Here is a 17,526-nt window from a genome sequence, read left to right on the forward strand (position 1 = left end):
CCAACAGGCAACATTTTTGTTTTGGCTTGGTAACCAAGATAATTAAACAAAGGCACCTAAGTCTTTCTACCTCATATTTAAGTACCGCAAAAGTAATTTTTTAAGCATAAAATTTGTTGAATGAATGACTTTTTCTCTGAAATAATTGTAAGAAAGAAGGTCGGTAATAAATAAAAGTAACCACATTTGTAAGTAAAATTATTTGTAGGGTTAAACGCCCGTTGACAGGATACTTATTCGTCTACTGCTACTCTAAATACCCAGCAATGAGGACATTATAATGTTTCTCATAAAAAAAGATGATGGCAGAAGTGATTAAAGAAAAACTTACTGTCACAGAAAACTGCACGTTATCAACCTGAACTAACGTACACAAATGTTGCAGCGCTTGAAGCTAAGAGAGACTCCAAAGTCAAACATCCTGCGTGGGTCTTACCATCACCGAGCGGCGAGGGGAACATGGGCATCTCATAGCCGGTGGGCGTCTGTGGGGAACTCTGGGAACTGGTGTCTCTCGAACTGCAGTTGGAGGCTGAGCTCACTGGAGCCGATGAAACGAAATAAATGTCTGACTGTGGGTGGAAAAAGCAGATGCAAGCAGAGAGGGAAATGAGAGGGAAATGATGGACGTGCAGAGAAGGCAGGAAAACAGAAAGGTTTGAAGCAGGAGGTGAAAAAGAAAGAACAAAGAATCAGAATGAATCATTGGATCTCAGGCGCATTGTTCTGTTTGCAATTATCAGAGTGTATAAATCATAGTTGTATTATTGCTTTTGCAGCCATGCAGATTACCAGCCTTATTTCCCACAGGGATAATAAAGATGGATTGAAATGAGAGCTCCCAGACATCTTCTTCTACAACCGAGTGAAGCTTGACACTGAAACTAAATTCCCAAACTTGAGGATTCCTGTTCAGTGGGTGTGATATGTTGTCATTTATACAGACCCGCGAAGCAGCCAGCTGCAGCTCCGGGACCACTGCTGTGTACACAAGATTGCCATTGACCACTAGTCGAATCTCAATGGAGTCCGTGGTGAAGGCCAGGATGTAAGGAAATGCACAAACTGCAAAGACACCATGAGGATAAGAAAAAGTACTTCATCAAAGGGAAGCCACTGAATCAAGTATGACTGCAATGCAAAAAATGTAAGCAATGTTGACCTTTCTTAATACTTCAAATATATAGTTATTAGCTTCACTAAGAATTATTACTATTAGATTATTGGCTAAATATATATGCAGAAACGCCCAACCCATGCTTGTACTATGGGTGCCTCAGTGGTGGTGCCTAATTCTTTATAGTTTTGTCTCCAGTGAGACAGACTTTCTGTAATTTGCGACAAAAAGAGGATTCAATTAGATATCTCCTCCTTAAAGAAATTTGAGGAAACCAGACAAGTGGAGAACACAAGAAGACATGGGAGACTATCTGATATGGAAGCAATGCCATTAAGAAATAGGAAATAAAAATCCAGCAAATCCATCTATTGTTCAGCAAAGTCTCACCAGAAATGGGCAACTACTGCGATAAACGAGGAACCACTGTACACAGAAAAGTATAGATTTTGACCCAGCATACTATATCAAAAGGGTGTGATTACTTTTTTTAAATTATGAAAATTACTCTGCACTGTTGGCTTTAGTGTGTATGTGCATATTAAAGCAGGACACATTACGGATGCACAGGAGGCCAGAGGGGCAGCATTTTGTTATGAGCAGTGCCAGGGTTACAGGTTTAACACCAGCTTTTTTTTTCTTTTTCATCACCTTCTGTGTTAATAATAAAATGTACACAGAAACACACGCACAAGTAATCACTTGGGCCAGTCGGACGCTTGTGATTACACATGACGTTTCCATGGTGACACAAAGCTCAGCGGCAATGGGCAGGGTGGGGCCCCGAGAACTGTTGCCGTGGCAACCTACCAATAGCATTGGGCATCTGGTTCCAGCTGAAGTGGAAATCCGAGGTGTTGGACTGGATCATCGGTGTGGAGCCGTTAAACGGACAAACTTTCTTATAGTAACAAATATCTGCAAAAGACACACAGGATTCAGGTTAAAGGTATTTATGTTACACCACGATCGACAGCAGCCTTTTATTGTGACTCGAAGAGGGCAGACAGCCTTTTGTCCTTTTATATAGCTGAAGCAGAGGGATAAAAAGCTCCCTCACTCTTAATATTCTGGAGCTGTCTCTGTGCAATGATTTTTATTCCAGTAGCAGAGGAAAAGATAGCTGACATTACACAACATCTGAAATGTCTGGAGTCAAGAGAAGGATGGTGGTGGGGGGCACTCACAGTTGTAACACAACAGCAGACCTGCCTCCCCGTCTTCATACACATCAATGGCCGCTACAAAATTTACCTGCAGGCACAAAGAAGTCAGTTTAGTGAAATCAAAGATGGTTCAGAGGCGAAAGGTCAAATAGGAGACACTGTTTTTAACAAATAATGTCAGGTCAGCACCCTCAGGGCAATACAGAAGATACACTGCATGTCAGCTACAGATTTACTCTTCTCTACATAGAAAGCAGAATGAGATGCTTTATTAAGGCAGCTGTTCATCCTACAGCCTGCTCATCCATTTCTCCCTTCTCTCGCCTCCCCAGCTGATGGCTGTGAATGACAATGTTTGATTCACCCAAGCAGGCTGGTAATCAGGAGGTAAATAAAGCCGCTAACTAAAGGTTTCAGTCCTGTTTGGCTTCAATAAACATCACATAGAAATGCAAGAAAGCAAAGAGAAAGCCGCTAATATGTGTGTCTGTGTGTGTGTGCCTGTGTGCCTCACCCTGTTGGCCTCTGCGTGATGAAGCCGGTAGGCATCTCCAGTGCTCTCATTGATCAGGTCAAATTGATGTTTGTAGGCCACACAAATCATATTATCATTTTCCCCGGTTGGACCGTCCACTAGCGACATCACCACCGGCGGGTCGCACAGACAGATCTCCTAATGGGAGCGTGGTACACATGGTTAACATTAGCACTCTTTACTTTTACACTCCTGTCTTCGTTCTTCTTTCACCCTCCTCTGTTTGATAGATAATTAGACTCTTTTTTCGCCCCCATTACATTTGGGTATTGGTTACAATGTACATGCTTGATTCATATGCTGTTTTTCCACCTTCTCTTTGCTCATGTGGACTTTGATTTACCCGTATGTACTGAAACTCCTCCACTGGAGAATCCGCTCCTGTGGCGACGGCGCTGAAACGCGGATGTTTCCTGGTGATGAGGAGGAGTTTGTTCCTGATGGCTGCTACTATCCTCAGCTCTGAGCCGTGGTGGGTGTTAATAGAGTACAAATGGCAACCTAGGACAAAGTGGATGAGAGGGGAGGCTGACAAAGAGATGGAAACTATAATGGATGTTTGCTGCTGCAGGTGTCGTTCCCTGGCATCGTCCCGCAGATCAATGCATGCCGCTCAGACAGCTGGCATGACACCAGTGGCTATAACACTGTGTGTGTATTTGTGTGTACACTGTAAAAAGGAGATTCATCAAGGTTGTACTTCAGAATTGATTAGATACTTGTTAACCCTGTAAACAACCTCATAAACATATTCAGATAATCCTTCAACAGGTCAGAAATGTAGATGTTTACTTCTTTAGGAACATTTGCACAGATGAACAATATTTACAGCTCAAAGACATTTTTTATGTCTGTAAGCCAAAAGCTCAGGTTTCAATCTGCTCGAAAAGCTCGTTTTCCAAGTTTTTCTACTTGCATTGAGCTGTTGTCAGCTTGGCATGGATTTCTTCATATGTCCATCTCAGGCCAGCACTGTGGCTTTGGCTGCGCCTAATATGATGAAGCACAGGCCTGTTCCAGAAAACAGAGTTTGCTAACCCTGAGATGAGGATTCCCTAATCCCTGGGCTATTCACAGACTCTATTCACTGGCAGATTTTCTTTAACAAACCCAGAGTTTCTCTCTGACTCCTCCCCTAGGTTTGTGCCTAACGCAGCTGACTGAATCGCTCTTTCATTTCCACATTCATACAATTGATAGCAAAACAATCAAATGTGTTAATTTGCAGAAGTTTATATATTTACAGATGCTAATTAGATTACTTTTTTACTTAAAGCTGTGCTGGTTGCTTAAGCCACCACATTCTTCCACATTTATGGGGTGGCTGTGGCTCTGGAGCTACATCGGAGTGTGATAGGAAGCAACACCTGCCAGAGGCCAGTGGAGAAGTAGGTTCCCAAGTAGAAACTTCTTTATCTCCTGTTTATACCAACAGGAGCATGGCGAGATGCTATCAGTCGATCCAATCTGTCTTAAAATAGGTTTTAACGTTGATCTGAATGTAAAAGGTTTCATCATCAAATTAGCTGTTTTCCACAGTATGCCTTTTTTCCTGTCTCACTCCCCTCACTCCCAACTGAACCTGGTTCTGCCGGAGGTTACTTCCTGTTAAAAGGGAGTTTTTCCTTCTCACTGTTGCCGAATGCTTGCTTATAGTGGGTTGCCTGATTTGTGTTATTTTAGCATCTTGACCTTACAATTTAAAGCACCTTAAGGGGTAATAGACACACTAGTCCACCACATGCTTAAGTTGCATTACCAGCAGGGGGAAATAATAGATTTAAAGCCAAGGAGTCGTGAATGACCAATGTATGAAGTACATTTCAGGCTCCTTTTATGCCAGAAACAATTAAGCTAGGTAGCTGATATGTATCAACATTTAAATGTCTTGGAAATGTCTCTTTAAATGTTTTTACATTTATTTTCATGATGGCTTGAATTTAAGCATGCATGTCTATTTCACACTTGAGCTGCTGTTGAAGGATTCTGACAAAAAGAGCAATTTTGTAGTCTCATATTATCCTCAAATAAACCTAAAGGTATTAACAGGGGGAAAAATTTATCACAGGTGTTCGGATGGGGAACTATCTGATGCTTTCAACTTCTGTCAAATTCAAGCAGATTTTTCTATCTTGCATAAGTGTATTTACCTTTTTCACTGTGAGGATTGGTTTGCATTCTGTGCAACTGTGTGCATATTCTTGCAGATCTTGTGCTTTACCTTTCGTTTTCTCCAGTTTGTTTTCCCGGCTGTCGCACTTGCCCCTGATGACTTGCCTCTCCTCCAGGCCTTTCTTGATCGTGCTGAGTCTGAACACATAAAGCCGAGCATCCTTTCCTGGAAACAAAACAAAAAGCTCTTCTGTTTTTTCTGCACAAAGGCTACCCTCAATTAGCTAGTTCTTATTTAGCATCCTCCCACGGCCATGCAATGGCGTGGTATTGCAGGAGAATTACTAGAAGGCTTCTTAAAGCTGGCGCACTCGCAGAAGCTTCATCAAAGCCCACACACAGTCGTGACAAATGCCTGCCATCGCATAATGACTATTAAACCTGGACGATCCCTACTTGTTAATCATCTGCAGATCAACCATTTACATTCTTTCACAGTTAAAGCAAACATCAGACAAGTCCAACTGCTGTTTGTTAGTACACAGCCACGTCTCGGTTGAACTACTTGTGTGTCCTTTGAATCTTAGTCACCCTCTGTGTTTAATTTTATCTGTCTGCCTGTCTGGATATCTCTTAGTACTTTATAACCCCCTGCACTCCCACAGTCTATGTGGTTCTTCAGACAAACAGACACTCTTCTGTATACACATGCACACAGAACCCCTTTAGGGACTCGTTCTGTGCAGGTCAGCTTCCTCAGATCTCGGCGATGGATCGATGTTTTCACCGGACCAGTGGAGGTGGGCAAACGTGTAAACACTAACGCACACAGGAAAAGACAGATAAAATGTAAGGTGAAGAAAAAGAACAAAAATAAAGACAATCTGCTGCAAATAGTGCTGTGAGTCAAAAAGAGGATTTCAAAGGATGACAGGAGATCTCTGATGTGCAGGGAGGCAGTGCTTAGCAGTATCCTCCCAGTGGTCTAAGCCTACCTTTGTCAGTGCGGGTGATAAGCAGGTCCTGAGGCTCGAGAACGTGCATCTGCTTCACCACCATGGTTCTGTCAAACACGTGCACTGGGGGAAGGCTTTGTGGCTCTGAAAGACAAGTCACAAATCACATGATTAAAGAAAGATTCAAATTAAAAAGAAAAATCCCCACCCCAAGTAGGGATTAAAAAAAGAAAGAGCCTTTAAATAAGAAAATATTGATTGTGTCACTCACCAATGCCTAACCCTGCTGGATCAGGGCCTGAAACAGGGACAACATCATTACCATCATCATGTTAGCTGCTGCTCTCGACATTCTGCTGAGTATTGAACAATTATGCATGGGTGCTTTAATTTAGATGGCACAGGGCGTATTGATTAGAGTGACCTCACCATCGAGCAGCATGACCCCTGCTGCGTCTGTGGCAACCAGCACTGACTGACCCCAGGAGTCAGCGCACACGATATCATAGGGGAATGTGCTGCAGAACAACTGGGACTCCCATGGCTGGAACACACATATTGATACAGCGCAAAATAGGATTAATATTCACTTGGTTTGATAGGACTACAAATAAATCATAAATTTAACCCCCCCCACCCCCCCAGTTTCATTAAGTGCTTTTTAAACATTTCAAACATGAAGTTGTTTTGTAATGGCAGAAAATTCAAAGGTTCTTTCAAGTATTAAGATCAAGGCGGTGAGATGCTTTAAAGATGTGCGCCTCACCTCTTTTCTGCACAAGCCTGTGGTGACGAGGCTAGTTGGCGCATCGCCTCTCACTATGGTCTTCAGCTTGAGGGCCTGGGGAAGAAACGGCATCAGATATGACACACGGCGTAACCTCTGAATTCTGCACCGATGGAAGTCTGAAGTCTTGCATCACCACAGTGTCTGACATCTGAAATCAAGATTTGCTCCCATGTAGCTAATGTTAGCGTAAAATTCACGCTGTTGCCACGATGAGAAGGCGGCATTTTACCGCTGTGGTCGTTAGCGGTAACGATGATTTCTTTTATAAACAGATTTATAGTTACTCTGTATTTTCCAACCTCAAATGAGGCAGGACAGAATGAAAAATAAAGTTCAGACCTACACAAATATACACATTTTTTGAGATATTTCTGTTTCTTGAACTCTTTTCCCCATTAAGGTGATCTGACGATCTACTCTGCATCATCAATGGCAAGTTTTGACGCCTTAGTAAATATCAATAAGGATGCGGTTCAATGACCATTAGAATAAATGGATTTCCCTAGGGTACCTGCATGAATAGAGACCATCCTCACTCATTTCTGATGCACATCCACTCATGTTGTTCAATAGGCAGGCTGAAATATGACATGAACCAATCAGAGGGTTGCTTCTAACAGGGTATCTAGGGGTAAAGAGTTAAGTAGTTCTTTTTCAGCCACTGAAATTGAGTTCTTTCAATAAACAGGATCAATCTATGTGCTACTAAAGGGGCATTTTTAAAACATATATTTTGATGTTATATGTGGCTATTATGAGGCCTTGATGAACTGCTATGTATTTTTCTATCTTTTGGGCTCCATCATGTAGCTGTACACAGGTAGCTTGCCAATGAGCTAGCATCTATCACAGTCATTCTCTGTGTTTTTTAATGACACACTGGATACTTTATATCCTCTCCAACATTCTGCTTGGTGGAGGAAATTGCATTTTATGGCATTTATCTGTTATTTAAATAACGTCTCGGCTTTCACACTCGTGGACCTTGCGCAAGATAAATGAGCCCTAACTTGCTGAAATACGCATGCTGTTTTCTATTACTGCTATTTGGCCTGACATTGCTTGTTTTTCATGCTTATTTAGGCTCTGAGATCTGTGACAGACGGCTCAAGAAGGTAACTGTACAAAAAGAAAAGTCATAATGCATCAAAGGTTAAAGCCGTTTCAGAATTCAAACACAGTTCGTACAAATGTGCAAGCTGCAACCATCTGACTGAAAGTGCCAATCCAAGCTGCACAAAGCATTACCATGCCTGCATAAACAGGCAATCTGGAGATGATGAGATCAATACAAACCACCACTGCGGTGGCTTAGCCGTACAGCATACTAAAGCATCCTTCAGAACAGATCCATGAGAAATCATATTCAGATTTATGAGACATTAATGGGGAACATGACATCACTGTGTACTACGTGCACAACACAGTGACTGACCCCACTGTGAGTCAGTTTAGCTGACAAATGGCTTGTCCCTAAAATAACTGAACAATCAATGACCGAAGATGTTAGTCTTCCACTGTTTTAATGCTTTATAGAAGAGCACGTCGATACCTAAGCTTTGTATTTATACGTCGAGAACAGTAGAAACGAGATAGAACAGTTACGTAAAGAAAAGGAAACAAGGACAACAAACAAAGAGAAAAAGAGAGAATTACTAAGATTAATAAACAGCTGCTCTTTTAGAGTCGACTATAAATGGTTTCTAATTTCCTCCAACAGGTTTTTTCTACAGGGTACAGCTGTTATAACTAGTGTCTAGTTTTTAAGGCTCATATAGACTATTATAAAACAATGAGTGAAGATGAAGGCATTATTAGTACTACTCAGTTCAAACCTTTGGACTTTGGATAGATTTTCAAGTTGATCAAAAAAAAAAGAAGAACAAATTGTAGTAAAATTATTGATGTATTCGGTTTATGAGGGCAATTATTGATTTATTATAATTTAACTCATGGTGACGGTCACATTACTCTGAAACTGTATGAGTGATCACATCAAAAATACCCACTCCCAGCCTGACAAAAAAAATGGTCATCCGGGTTCATTGCCATGTATGGTGCTTTGTAAGGTTTTTTCCCAGTGTGAGTATATCTGGTATATCAGCCACACAGTGACCTTCTTAGATTATTATTCCTTCTTTATCCTTCTGCAAGCAGGTGTTCAGTTCATTCAGCCTTTGAAACCCAATCAGTACAAAGAGCTTCCTCATTAATGACTGAGAGAGGGTAGTTTCTCCTGCAGTGGTAGGCAGCACTCATTACATTTGCATTTTTAGAGGGAAACAAAGAGAATAGAGCAAAATACACGAACCCATGCTAGGCAGTTTCATTTCTAAAGACCAGACTGAAGTGACTCTGGTACCTTTTCTGTTTAGTTTTGGATTATTGTTTGACGTCCCAGGCAACTCCGATTAGCATTTACTTTTCACTTGCCTTACAAATTATTACTTTTCTTAAAACATCAAACAGAAGAAGCTGGTAACTGTGGAAGCACTTTTTTCTCTTATGAGTAGGAGAAAAAATTTAACACCCTTTTTAATTTCTTTGAGTAGCTAAATCATTTGGAAAGTTTCCTGGAAATTATATCAAAAATACATGACCCATAAAGTAAATACGCCCCCACCAAAAAAGCCCAAATATTGCCAGGGTGGAGAAAGGGAGTGTATAGGGCTGTATAAAGCTCAATGATGTTTTTCAGCATAGACAGAAAAACAATTTGTTCCTCTTTCTGAATTAAGCCTCTGATTACAGCTCAAGTCTGAAGTGTTCACTACAATAGAAGCCGATCAAAGCTGATTTTGTGAACAATAATCATGTAAAAAAATACTTTGACTTGTTCAAGGTCTGCAATGTCATTTCTACAATACTAAACCACGATTTCTATATATGGAGCTGACCAACAGCTCTTTAGTCTTTCTGAACATCTTTCAAAGCTTTTGTTTGGACATTGGCAGCTTTTTCTCTCCTTTTCAGTTTTGTCCTTTTACCTGACTATTTTCAGACTACTTTCAGTTTGTTTTTCTTCTTCTAATTCTGTTCTAATTTCTTTCTAATTTGCTCCTACTTCTTCAGTGAATCTACAAAAATGTTAATGATAACACAGTCTGACAGGCATAAAATAGCATTTTTGCAACAACAAGGTGATTCCCAAATAACTATTAGCCAAACTCTTGGCATGGTGTGCAGTTTGTTCTTAAAACATCTGAGGAAACTGGATAAGTGGAGGACAAAAGAAGTGCCAAACCTAAAAGCTATCTACAGCAGATATATGTCTTTAGGCCCTCCCTCTGTTTATGTCAAATAACACAAGAACTGGACCACAAATCAGTGGCAACTGATGTATCCGAGAACTGTTCCTGAGGACTGCCTGAGAGAGTTCAGACTGAAAGTAGTAATACCAAATATTGACTTTCGAGCTCATTAAATTTGTACAAACTATGTTTTCTTATATATGCTGTATTTCCATATATGTTTGCACATATTTCAATAAACTGTTGCACCTATCTCCCATAGCAAAATGAATGAAAATGAGAGGTGGCTTAAGACTTGCACAGAATTGCATGTGTACATGTTCTTTGGTGTTTCTCACAGATCACATGAGGCTATTTTACATGTCTTTGTGTGCTCAGTACTTAGTTACCTGCCCTATTCTGACAAACTCAGCCTGGCGTGCCTCCTCCTTCTTACGTGCCGACTTTGGAGACTCGGGCAGCACATCGCTGAAGGACCGTCTGTTTAACATGTTCTGGGGAGAAAAGGGAACCTAAACATGGAACGCACAAAATGTGACACATGTGTGCACACATGCAGCCACACGGAGAGAGAAAAAGAAAAGCAACAACGGTCTTAGAAGTGAAGTGAGAACAGCAAGAGTGAACAGTGCACTGCTTGAACTAAGCTGTATTAGGAGCAACAGTGAAAGGAGGGGAAAAAACAACAGATATAAGAACTAAAGTGATGTGAGGAGAGAGAGCCCTGCTGAGAAAGTCAGCATTGCAGCAGAATCCAGTGGAGTGTGGTGCAGTATGCGGAGGCTGCAGTGGAATACAGCAGAGGACAAATCAGCAGCGACTCCAGTCGCTGCAAGCGACTGAAGTGACAAGGAGGAGTCAGGAGGAGAAGAGTGGATAGATGGCAAAAAAAAATACAACAACGGGTCTCTGCAGCAGAGTCGTGGACGGAAACGCTGCTGTACCTTGTGCAGGTCAGGCATGAGGTCTTGATAGAGCGAGCGGATCAGCATGTCGAGGGTCCGCTGACGCTTCTGGGCAAACGTCGGTGTCTCCAGTGTGGCTTTCTCTCCATTGATTACTGAAGGAGATGAGGGAAGATCAGTATAAGGGAGACAGAGGGGACGCAAATATGTCAGCATATCTGATGAACTTTTTTTGAACACTTTCATACATTTGACTAATAAAAAGTCCCTGAATTCTTGGTGATCGGTAAATACAGGTGGGGATGGGAGAGGGGGTCCAAACAGTGGAACGCTTTCCTCTGAGAAGATCTTTAACCTGCGGCAGAGAGCACACATATGAGATCGTAAAAAGCCGCAGATCAAGTGACTTCATCGACTCTTCTGTAAACCAAACACACTCACCTGTAACTGTCATTCTGGCTATTGTACCTAACTAATGCAAAAATATCTAGATGTGAAAGTAAAGGAAACAATTAAACCACATACAGTCAAACACATACAGTTCCACTGCTCTGATGTGGATATGACTTCATTATCTCAAGCTGGTGTAAACATGGCTCATGTTGTTGGCTACCACTTAATCTCTGTGACAGTCGCTGTCCATGTGAAGGATACGGGTGAAGTGTGATCGGATCATAGACGGCTTGAAGGATGACGAGGCATCATCGCCTTCCTGGAATACTATGGTAACAATGTCATTTCCAATGTGCCTCTTTCTCTCCACCTGACAGAATAGATGAACAAGAGAGACACCGAGATAAGGAAAAACACGGCAAATTAACCTCGGCACCCTGCAATTTATGTGTCACAGGAATTATCTACCAATAATTATTATTTTAATAAATGGCAATACAGAACTGCATTTACAGATGATGACCAATAAATTCTTTGACTTTGAAACATGGTCATTATTGGGCAGGTTCTGGAGCTATAGAAGCATTATTCCTGTGATTTGCTAGGTCAAATCAGCCACCCAAATACTTTACCAGTGTTTTTGAGACTACACAAATGCATGCACTTTGTGTCATGCAGTATGTTTGTCCTAAATTCACCGATCATCTATTAAAATTTACTGAGTTTCTTTTCTTCCAGGACTAAAACTAAGCCAAAATGTCAGATTTTAAACCTATACAATCATGTAAAAATGCCCAAAGTCTAGTCTGAGACTCTCTTGGTCCCATTACCAGTAAAAATATATTTCTTTCATATCAAACAATACAGAAGTATTGCTGTATATGATTAACACAACACCTTCACCAGTTAAAACAATCTGACTTTACATTACACCAACACTAAGGTGTGATATAAAGTGTGACTGGAGCTCTTCTCAGTCATGCACCCACATGCACTACAGGCACAGACTATTCCTTATTAATCTCTACCAGAACGAATATCTCAAGATGTGTCAGATTTGCTAAGCAGCAGCCCTTTGAAATCATACCTAAAAAAACTGGGATTTCAGAAGGAGGCAACGATGCCCATTTCTTTTTATTCTTCTCCTCCTATTCTAACAGGATTCTACTGCATTCGTGCCACAGCACTCCCTTATGCATACATAACAACTGTATACATAAAGATACAGAAATAGACATTGAAAGGAGTACTGAACAACAGTGTTGTCAGTCTCCTGGTATTTTTGCCACTTTTGTATGATTTCAGTATTTAATGAGACGTGCTACAGGCAGTAGCTGTGTATGGCTTCCCAGCCTTCAGAGTGCAATGTCAGGTTTATGTCACAGCTGCCCTAAGTGATTGAACTGGTCATTACCATGTTTCTTTTCTTTTATTTGTTTGTGTAATGGTTAATGCATCAGTTTGAGCAAGCTCTGTAATCAAAATTATATTTTTAATGCTAAACTATAATTATTGTTTTTATTGATGGATTTTGAAATGTACCGTTTTATATTCAAAAAAAAAAAACAGGTAAAATATTAAAGGAAATTATTATTTTTTGATTAAGATGCCAAATTACAGTGAGTTACTTGCATTCCTGAATGGAAACATGAGCTATTGAGGTTGAATTTAAAGCTTAACTAATTTCCAACTTCTGAGAGAAAGCCAGTGGGCTGGCTGAAATGGTGCATGGATTCAGTTTGTTAACTGTCTAATAAATAAATGTGTTTTTGACAGATTTTTAAAATTTTTGTGTTTTGTTGGTTTTATGACTGGTGGTCTAACACATATAAAGTCAGAGGTGGGGAAAGAGATCATTAAAACCCCTGCGCAGAATGGGGCAGGGTATCAGGAGCCATCAGCTGATGTTGGCTAAAAATCTAAAAAAGATATTTCACAGAAAACCACAACTTCAAGGTTTTACCAAAACTATTAGAACGATTCTTCTGAACATCATGAATGTTTGTACAAATGCTTATCTCATGTATCCATACTACAATATTTCATCTAGACCAGGGGGTGGGCAACTCCGGGCCTCGAAGGCCGGTGTCCCTGCAGGTTTTAGATGTGTCCTTGAACCAACAGAGCTGATTTAAATGGCTAAATTAGCTCCTCAACATGTCCTGAAGTCCTCCAGAGGCCTGGTAATGAAGTAATCATGTGATTCAGGTGTGTTGACCCAGGGTGATATCTAAAACCTGCAGGACACCGCCCTCGAGGCCTGGAATTGCCCACCCCTGATCTAGACCAATGATGAAAGAGACATAGTGACTGACTGTAAAAAAAACAACGATGTAAAAATATATGAAATCGAGAAAACACTAAAAGTGTTGCAAAAAAACAGAGACCAAATGTGTACAACCACACTTGTAACGCACCTGCTGTTTGTTCTCTTTAGAGTAGGGTAACATAGTGGAGACGTGGAACATGAGCTCATGACCTTGATACACTGTGTAGATGGACTTAATTCCTGTAGTGTCATCTGCAGACAAAAACAGTATAACATAACACAGAGGAAAAAAAACCCTTAATGGATGGCCTCCTTTTGAATGTGATGTTTTGTTATGTGATCAAACGGTGCACATTCTTACTCTTGGTGTCTAACCCTCCTCGGTAACCTGCCCATCCCTGCAGTGTAATGGTATCACCCAGCAGACTGAGAAACTTGTCGAAGTTCTCACTTCCCGTCTCTGCAACAACACAAGTCACTAAGCAGATATCTTCTATTGTGGGATGTAGTGTTTTTTATTTTAACTTGACATTTTGGAAAAAGTACACTTTTGGTGACCAGATCTACACCACTCTTAAGTTTATATGCTAAGCTTAGCTTAGCTTAGCTTAACATGAAAACTGTAAACAAGGTGAAAAAGCTAGCTTGGTTAGTAACATTAATGAGGTTATAGAAAGTCTTGTCATCTTGCTAACTGTTTTAAGCCTATCCTTTAACAAGGCCATCAGAGCTTACTTTATGTTTTCTATATTTTTACATGCTGTAGTGCCTTTTTTAAGAGCATTTCAAGTTGCTATGCATCAATACAACCTTTATATCCCAAATTTGAATAATATGTATGTATCAAGTCCATAGTAACTACATAAATTACTAAAAACTCTAATAAACTACAAAGAAATTGAAAATCGGTTTTGTTTTGCTTACGCATTTTTCTAGTTACAGAAATATCAAAGGTGTAGCCCTCAAAATTTTAAATGCAAAAAAAGTTGAATAAAATAGTTTTCAACCACAGGAAATTCATTTGGACTTCATTATTTCAGTTTTACATTTTTTTGTAAACTGCAACAAAAACAAAAATAGATATTATTGTGCAAAAAAACCTGCATGTGCATCAAAATAAACTATACGGAAGAAGATTAGGACCACTGGGAAAAAAAGTGGGCAAGTCTTTCTTTTTCTCCTTTTCCAGAATTCTGAGAAAAAATAATTCTGATGAAAAAGTTAGAATTCTGACTTTTTCATCAGAATTGTTTTTTTTTCTCAGAATTCTGACTTTAATCTCAGAATTCAGGAAAAGAAGAAAAAGAAAGACTTGCCCACTTTTTTTTTCTTTCAGTAGCCCTAATCCTCTTCCGTAAAACTATTTCCAACAGTGAAATCAAAGTTCTAAGTGTAAAAAAGGCACAACGTCAAACATAACTTTCATTAGCACCAGCGGATCTTTAAATGGCCCTGAAAAAAAAGAAAAATTCCTGCAAAAATGACATAATTTCTGGTTTTCACAGTAAATCGCAGACGTGTTAGTTCATGCTGATAATGTGATGATGTTTATTCCAGCATAGGAAGTGCAATGGACAGCTGATCAGATCTGCAAAGCGTGTGTCTGGATTTCTTCTGATGCTATTTTTGCAAACCCATTAGTTGAAGGAAACTGCGGCCAGGGACAAGTTGAATGCATGATATGTAAGTAAACTCCTCGGTTTTCATGTCAAAATGCCTTATCTTATTTGATTGTGGGTCTACCGGGATTTAAAAATAGTTATGCAAATGGAATTAAGGGCACTCCTGTCGGCGTTTAAGGGCTAAACAAGCTAGCGCTAGTGACCAAAAATGATGACGCCCAAAGATGGATTGCAGCAACCTAATTGTTCATTTTAAGCTTCAACATGATAATACACTCATAAATGGTTGATGTCACAGTGACTGTCCTTTTTAATATACAGTCTTTAATTTGAACACTAAATAATAAATGAGCATAGCAGAATTTACCATTACTAAACATCTCGTCATCTGTGAGCTGTCCATCTTTGGCATACAGCACACCAAACTTAAAGTTGACAGAACCCTAAAAGAAAATTGAGTTAGATTAGAGATTAAAAATGCAAAATAAATTATACTTTTTTTTAAGATGTGTAAAATAACATGTAATAGATTAAACAAAAGATCCACAAAAGGTAACAAGAAAGGCTAAATACTGATGACCAAGAAAGAAAAACATTAATCTGCATAACACTTGAAAGAACAATTGTAGTTGTACACATGCAACCATTTCAGCATATAAAAGAGACATATAGACTCAAACATGCAGAACACTAGAAAAAAAGAAAATCAAACTGTATTAATGACAGAAAATTCCAGGATTACTGCAGATATGCTAAATTATCTCATGAAAAACATATCATATTCATACCTCCTGTTCCTCCAACACCAACAGGTCCTGGGGAAAGAGGACACAACAACTGTCACTGACCAGCACTACAGCTAGAGATGACACAGCCTAAGGACATTATGACGTTTAGATGTTGCTGATCCGGGTTGGCATGAAATGGGTCGGTGCTATATTTCATTAAGAGCCTGCTGTTGTGCTGGTGTCATTCTCACCTTCTGAATCTCTGGGTTGAGGATTTCCCTGGGGCCTTTCTCAAACCTGTCCATGTTCATTGCACTGTACAGGCAGGAGCAGGAGGGGCAGAAAAAGGAGGAGTGGAAGAAACAGAGACAAAAACCCCAAGTGTTTAGGGTTGACAAAAGACAAACAGCCCAAAGGTTAACACTCATTAAAACCTGATACAGGGGATTTCCCATCTAGCTTGAACCATTTCTATTCATTTAGAGTTTGTGCAGCAACTTAGCCTTGAGTAATTTAAAATCTCAAACCTTCTGTTTTCTACATATTTTAATATCTTGTTACCAGTCACTGATGACATCTGCTGCTGAAAATAAAATGCTGAAGGGAAAAGAATTACCAGGAAATATTTGTAAAGTTCTGGTGAAATTATACAAATGTTGCATATTCTTTCAACATTTTCTTCCATATAGGCCTCTGTTTACTGGCTCTCTGTTAAATACAGAATTGAATTAAAAACCCTCTCCTCACATACAGGGTCTTTAATAATCAGATCCCATAAAATCGTAAAGACCTTTTAGTAATCCATCATATAAAGCACTTTACTCTCACACTGCAGGCTCCCTTGTGGTTCCTAGGTTATTTAAAAGTAGAATGGGATGCAGCGTTCAGGTCTCTCTTCTGTGGAACCAGCTCCCACTTTGGCTAGAGGACACGGACAGCCCCTTTACTTTTAAGATTAGGCTTAAAACTTTAACTTAGTTATGCGGCACTAGGCCTAGGCTGCTTGGAGCTTCCCATAGTGCACTGATTGTTTTTTCGTCTCTCACATTTTTTCACTCTCTGACTGACTGCTTTACATTTAATCATTAGTTCACGTCAAACTCCGGCTCTCTTCCACAGTGTGTATTTTCCCCTGTCTTCCTCCCCCTCAACCATCTGCTGCAGGTTTCTGTTAAAAGGGAGTTTTTCCTTCCCACTGTCACCGAGTGCTTGCACATAGGGGGTCATCTGTTGGGGTTATTTCTCTACTGCTGTAGATCTTTACCTTGTATTGCTGTGATTTGATTTGATTTGATTTGATTTGAATGTTTCTTTTGTTCTGAGTTCAGTTACATTGTGCAATGCAAATAATTACATCTGAACTGTAGAATGAGAAAACAACAATATAAAATCTCATTCATGCATTGGAAAGAGGGTATAAAGAGTAGTGACTAAAAGGTCAGAGCTGCACGTCTCACCTTAGTATGGACTTGACTGATAGTGTTTTTGTTGGGCTGTAGGGAAGGGAGATCTTCAGAGTTCCCTGTGTGAACAAAAGTGACACAGATCAGTGATTATCATATTATAACATAGTGGGTTTTATACATCTGTTCATTTTGGAAATAATTAGTACATTTTTTGGTGTGTGTATTTAGAAATTCAGACCACAAAAGAGATTTTTCAACTACTTGCAGAATAATTAC

The 17,526-nt window shown here is 39.9% G+C and overlaps 1 protein-coding gene across 6 annotated transcripts in view; it reads right to left on the reverse strand.

Moving 5' to 3' along the window:
* garnl3 (GTPase activating Rap/RanGAP domain like 3) overlaps positions 1-17,526 on the reverse strand; it is a 78,647-nt gene that overhangs the window by 10,652 nt on the left and 50,469 nt on the right. For 4 of the 6 annotated variants that reach the window (XM_006796794.3, XM_006796797.3, XM_006796796.2 and 1 more), the window contains 22 exons: positions 17,302-17,366; positions 16,096-16,159; positions 15,905-15,931; positions 15,484-15,559; positions 13,856-13,954; positions 13,643-13,746; positions 11,487-11,595; positions 11,274-11,319; positions 11,081-11,187; positions 10,872-10,987; positions 10,317-10,439; positions 6,653-6,727; positions 6,316-6,430; positions 6,158-6,184; positions 5,926-6,030; positions 5,040-5,156; positions 3,162-3,319; positions 2,798-2,956; positions 2,305-2,371; positions 1,928-2,035; positions 947-1,065; positions 437-572 (listed from right to left, as the gene is read on the reverse strand). In XM_006796794.3, coding sequence (XP_006796857.1) covers positions 437-572; positions 947-1,065; positions 1,928-2,035; positions 2,305-2,371; positions 2,798-2,956; positions 3,162-3,319; positions 5,040-5,156; positions 5,926-6,030; positions 6,158-6,184; positions 6,316-6,430; positions 6,653-6,727; positions 10,317-10,439; positions 10,872-10,987; positions 11,081-11,187; positions 11,274-11,319; positions 11,487-11,595; positions 13,643-13,746; positions 13,856-13,954; positions 15,484-15,559; positions 15,905-15,931; positions 16,096-16,159; positions 17,302-17,366 — 2,122 coding nt within the window. The remainder of the gene's footprint in view (positions 1-436; positions 573-946; positions 1,066-1,927; positions 2,036-2,304; positions 2,372-2,797; positions 2,957-3,161; positions 3,320-5,039; positions 5,157-5,925; positions 6,031-6,157; positions 6,185-6,315; positions 6,431-6,652; positions 6,728-10,316; positions 10,440-10,871; positions 10,988-11,080; positions 11,188-11,273; positions 11,320-11,486; positions 11,596-13,642; positions 13,747-13,855; positions 13,955-15,483; positions 15,560-15,904; positions 15,932-16,095; positions 16,160-17,301; positions 17,367-17,526) is intronic. The other 2 variants (XM_006796799.3, XM_006796795.3) reach the window with 1 other exon arrangement.

The sequence above is a fragment of the Neolamprologus brichardi genome, chromosome 7 (assembly GCF_056152115.1).
Source record: "Neolamprologus brichardi isolate AB-2024 chromosome 7, ASM5615211v1, whole genome shotgun sequence".
Classification (NCBI taxonomy): Eukaryota; Metazoa; Chordata; class Actinopteri; order Cichliformes; family Cichlidae; genus Neolamprologus; species Neolamprologus brichardi.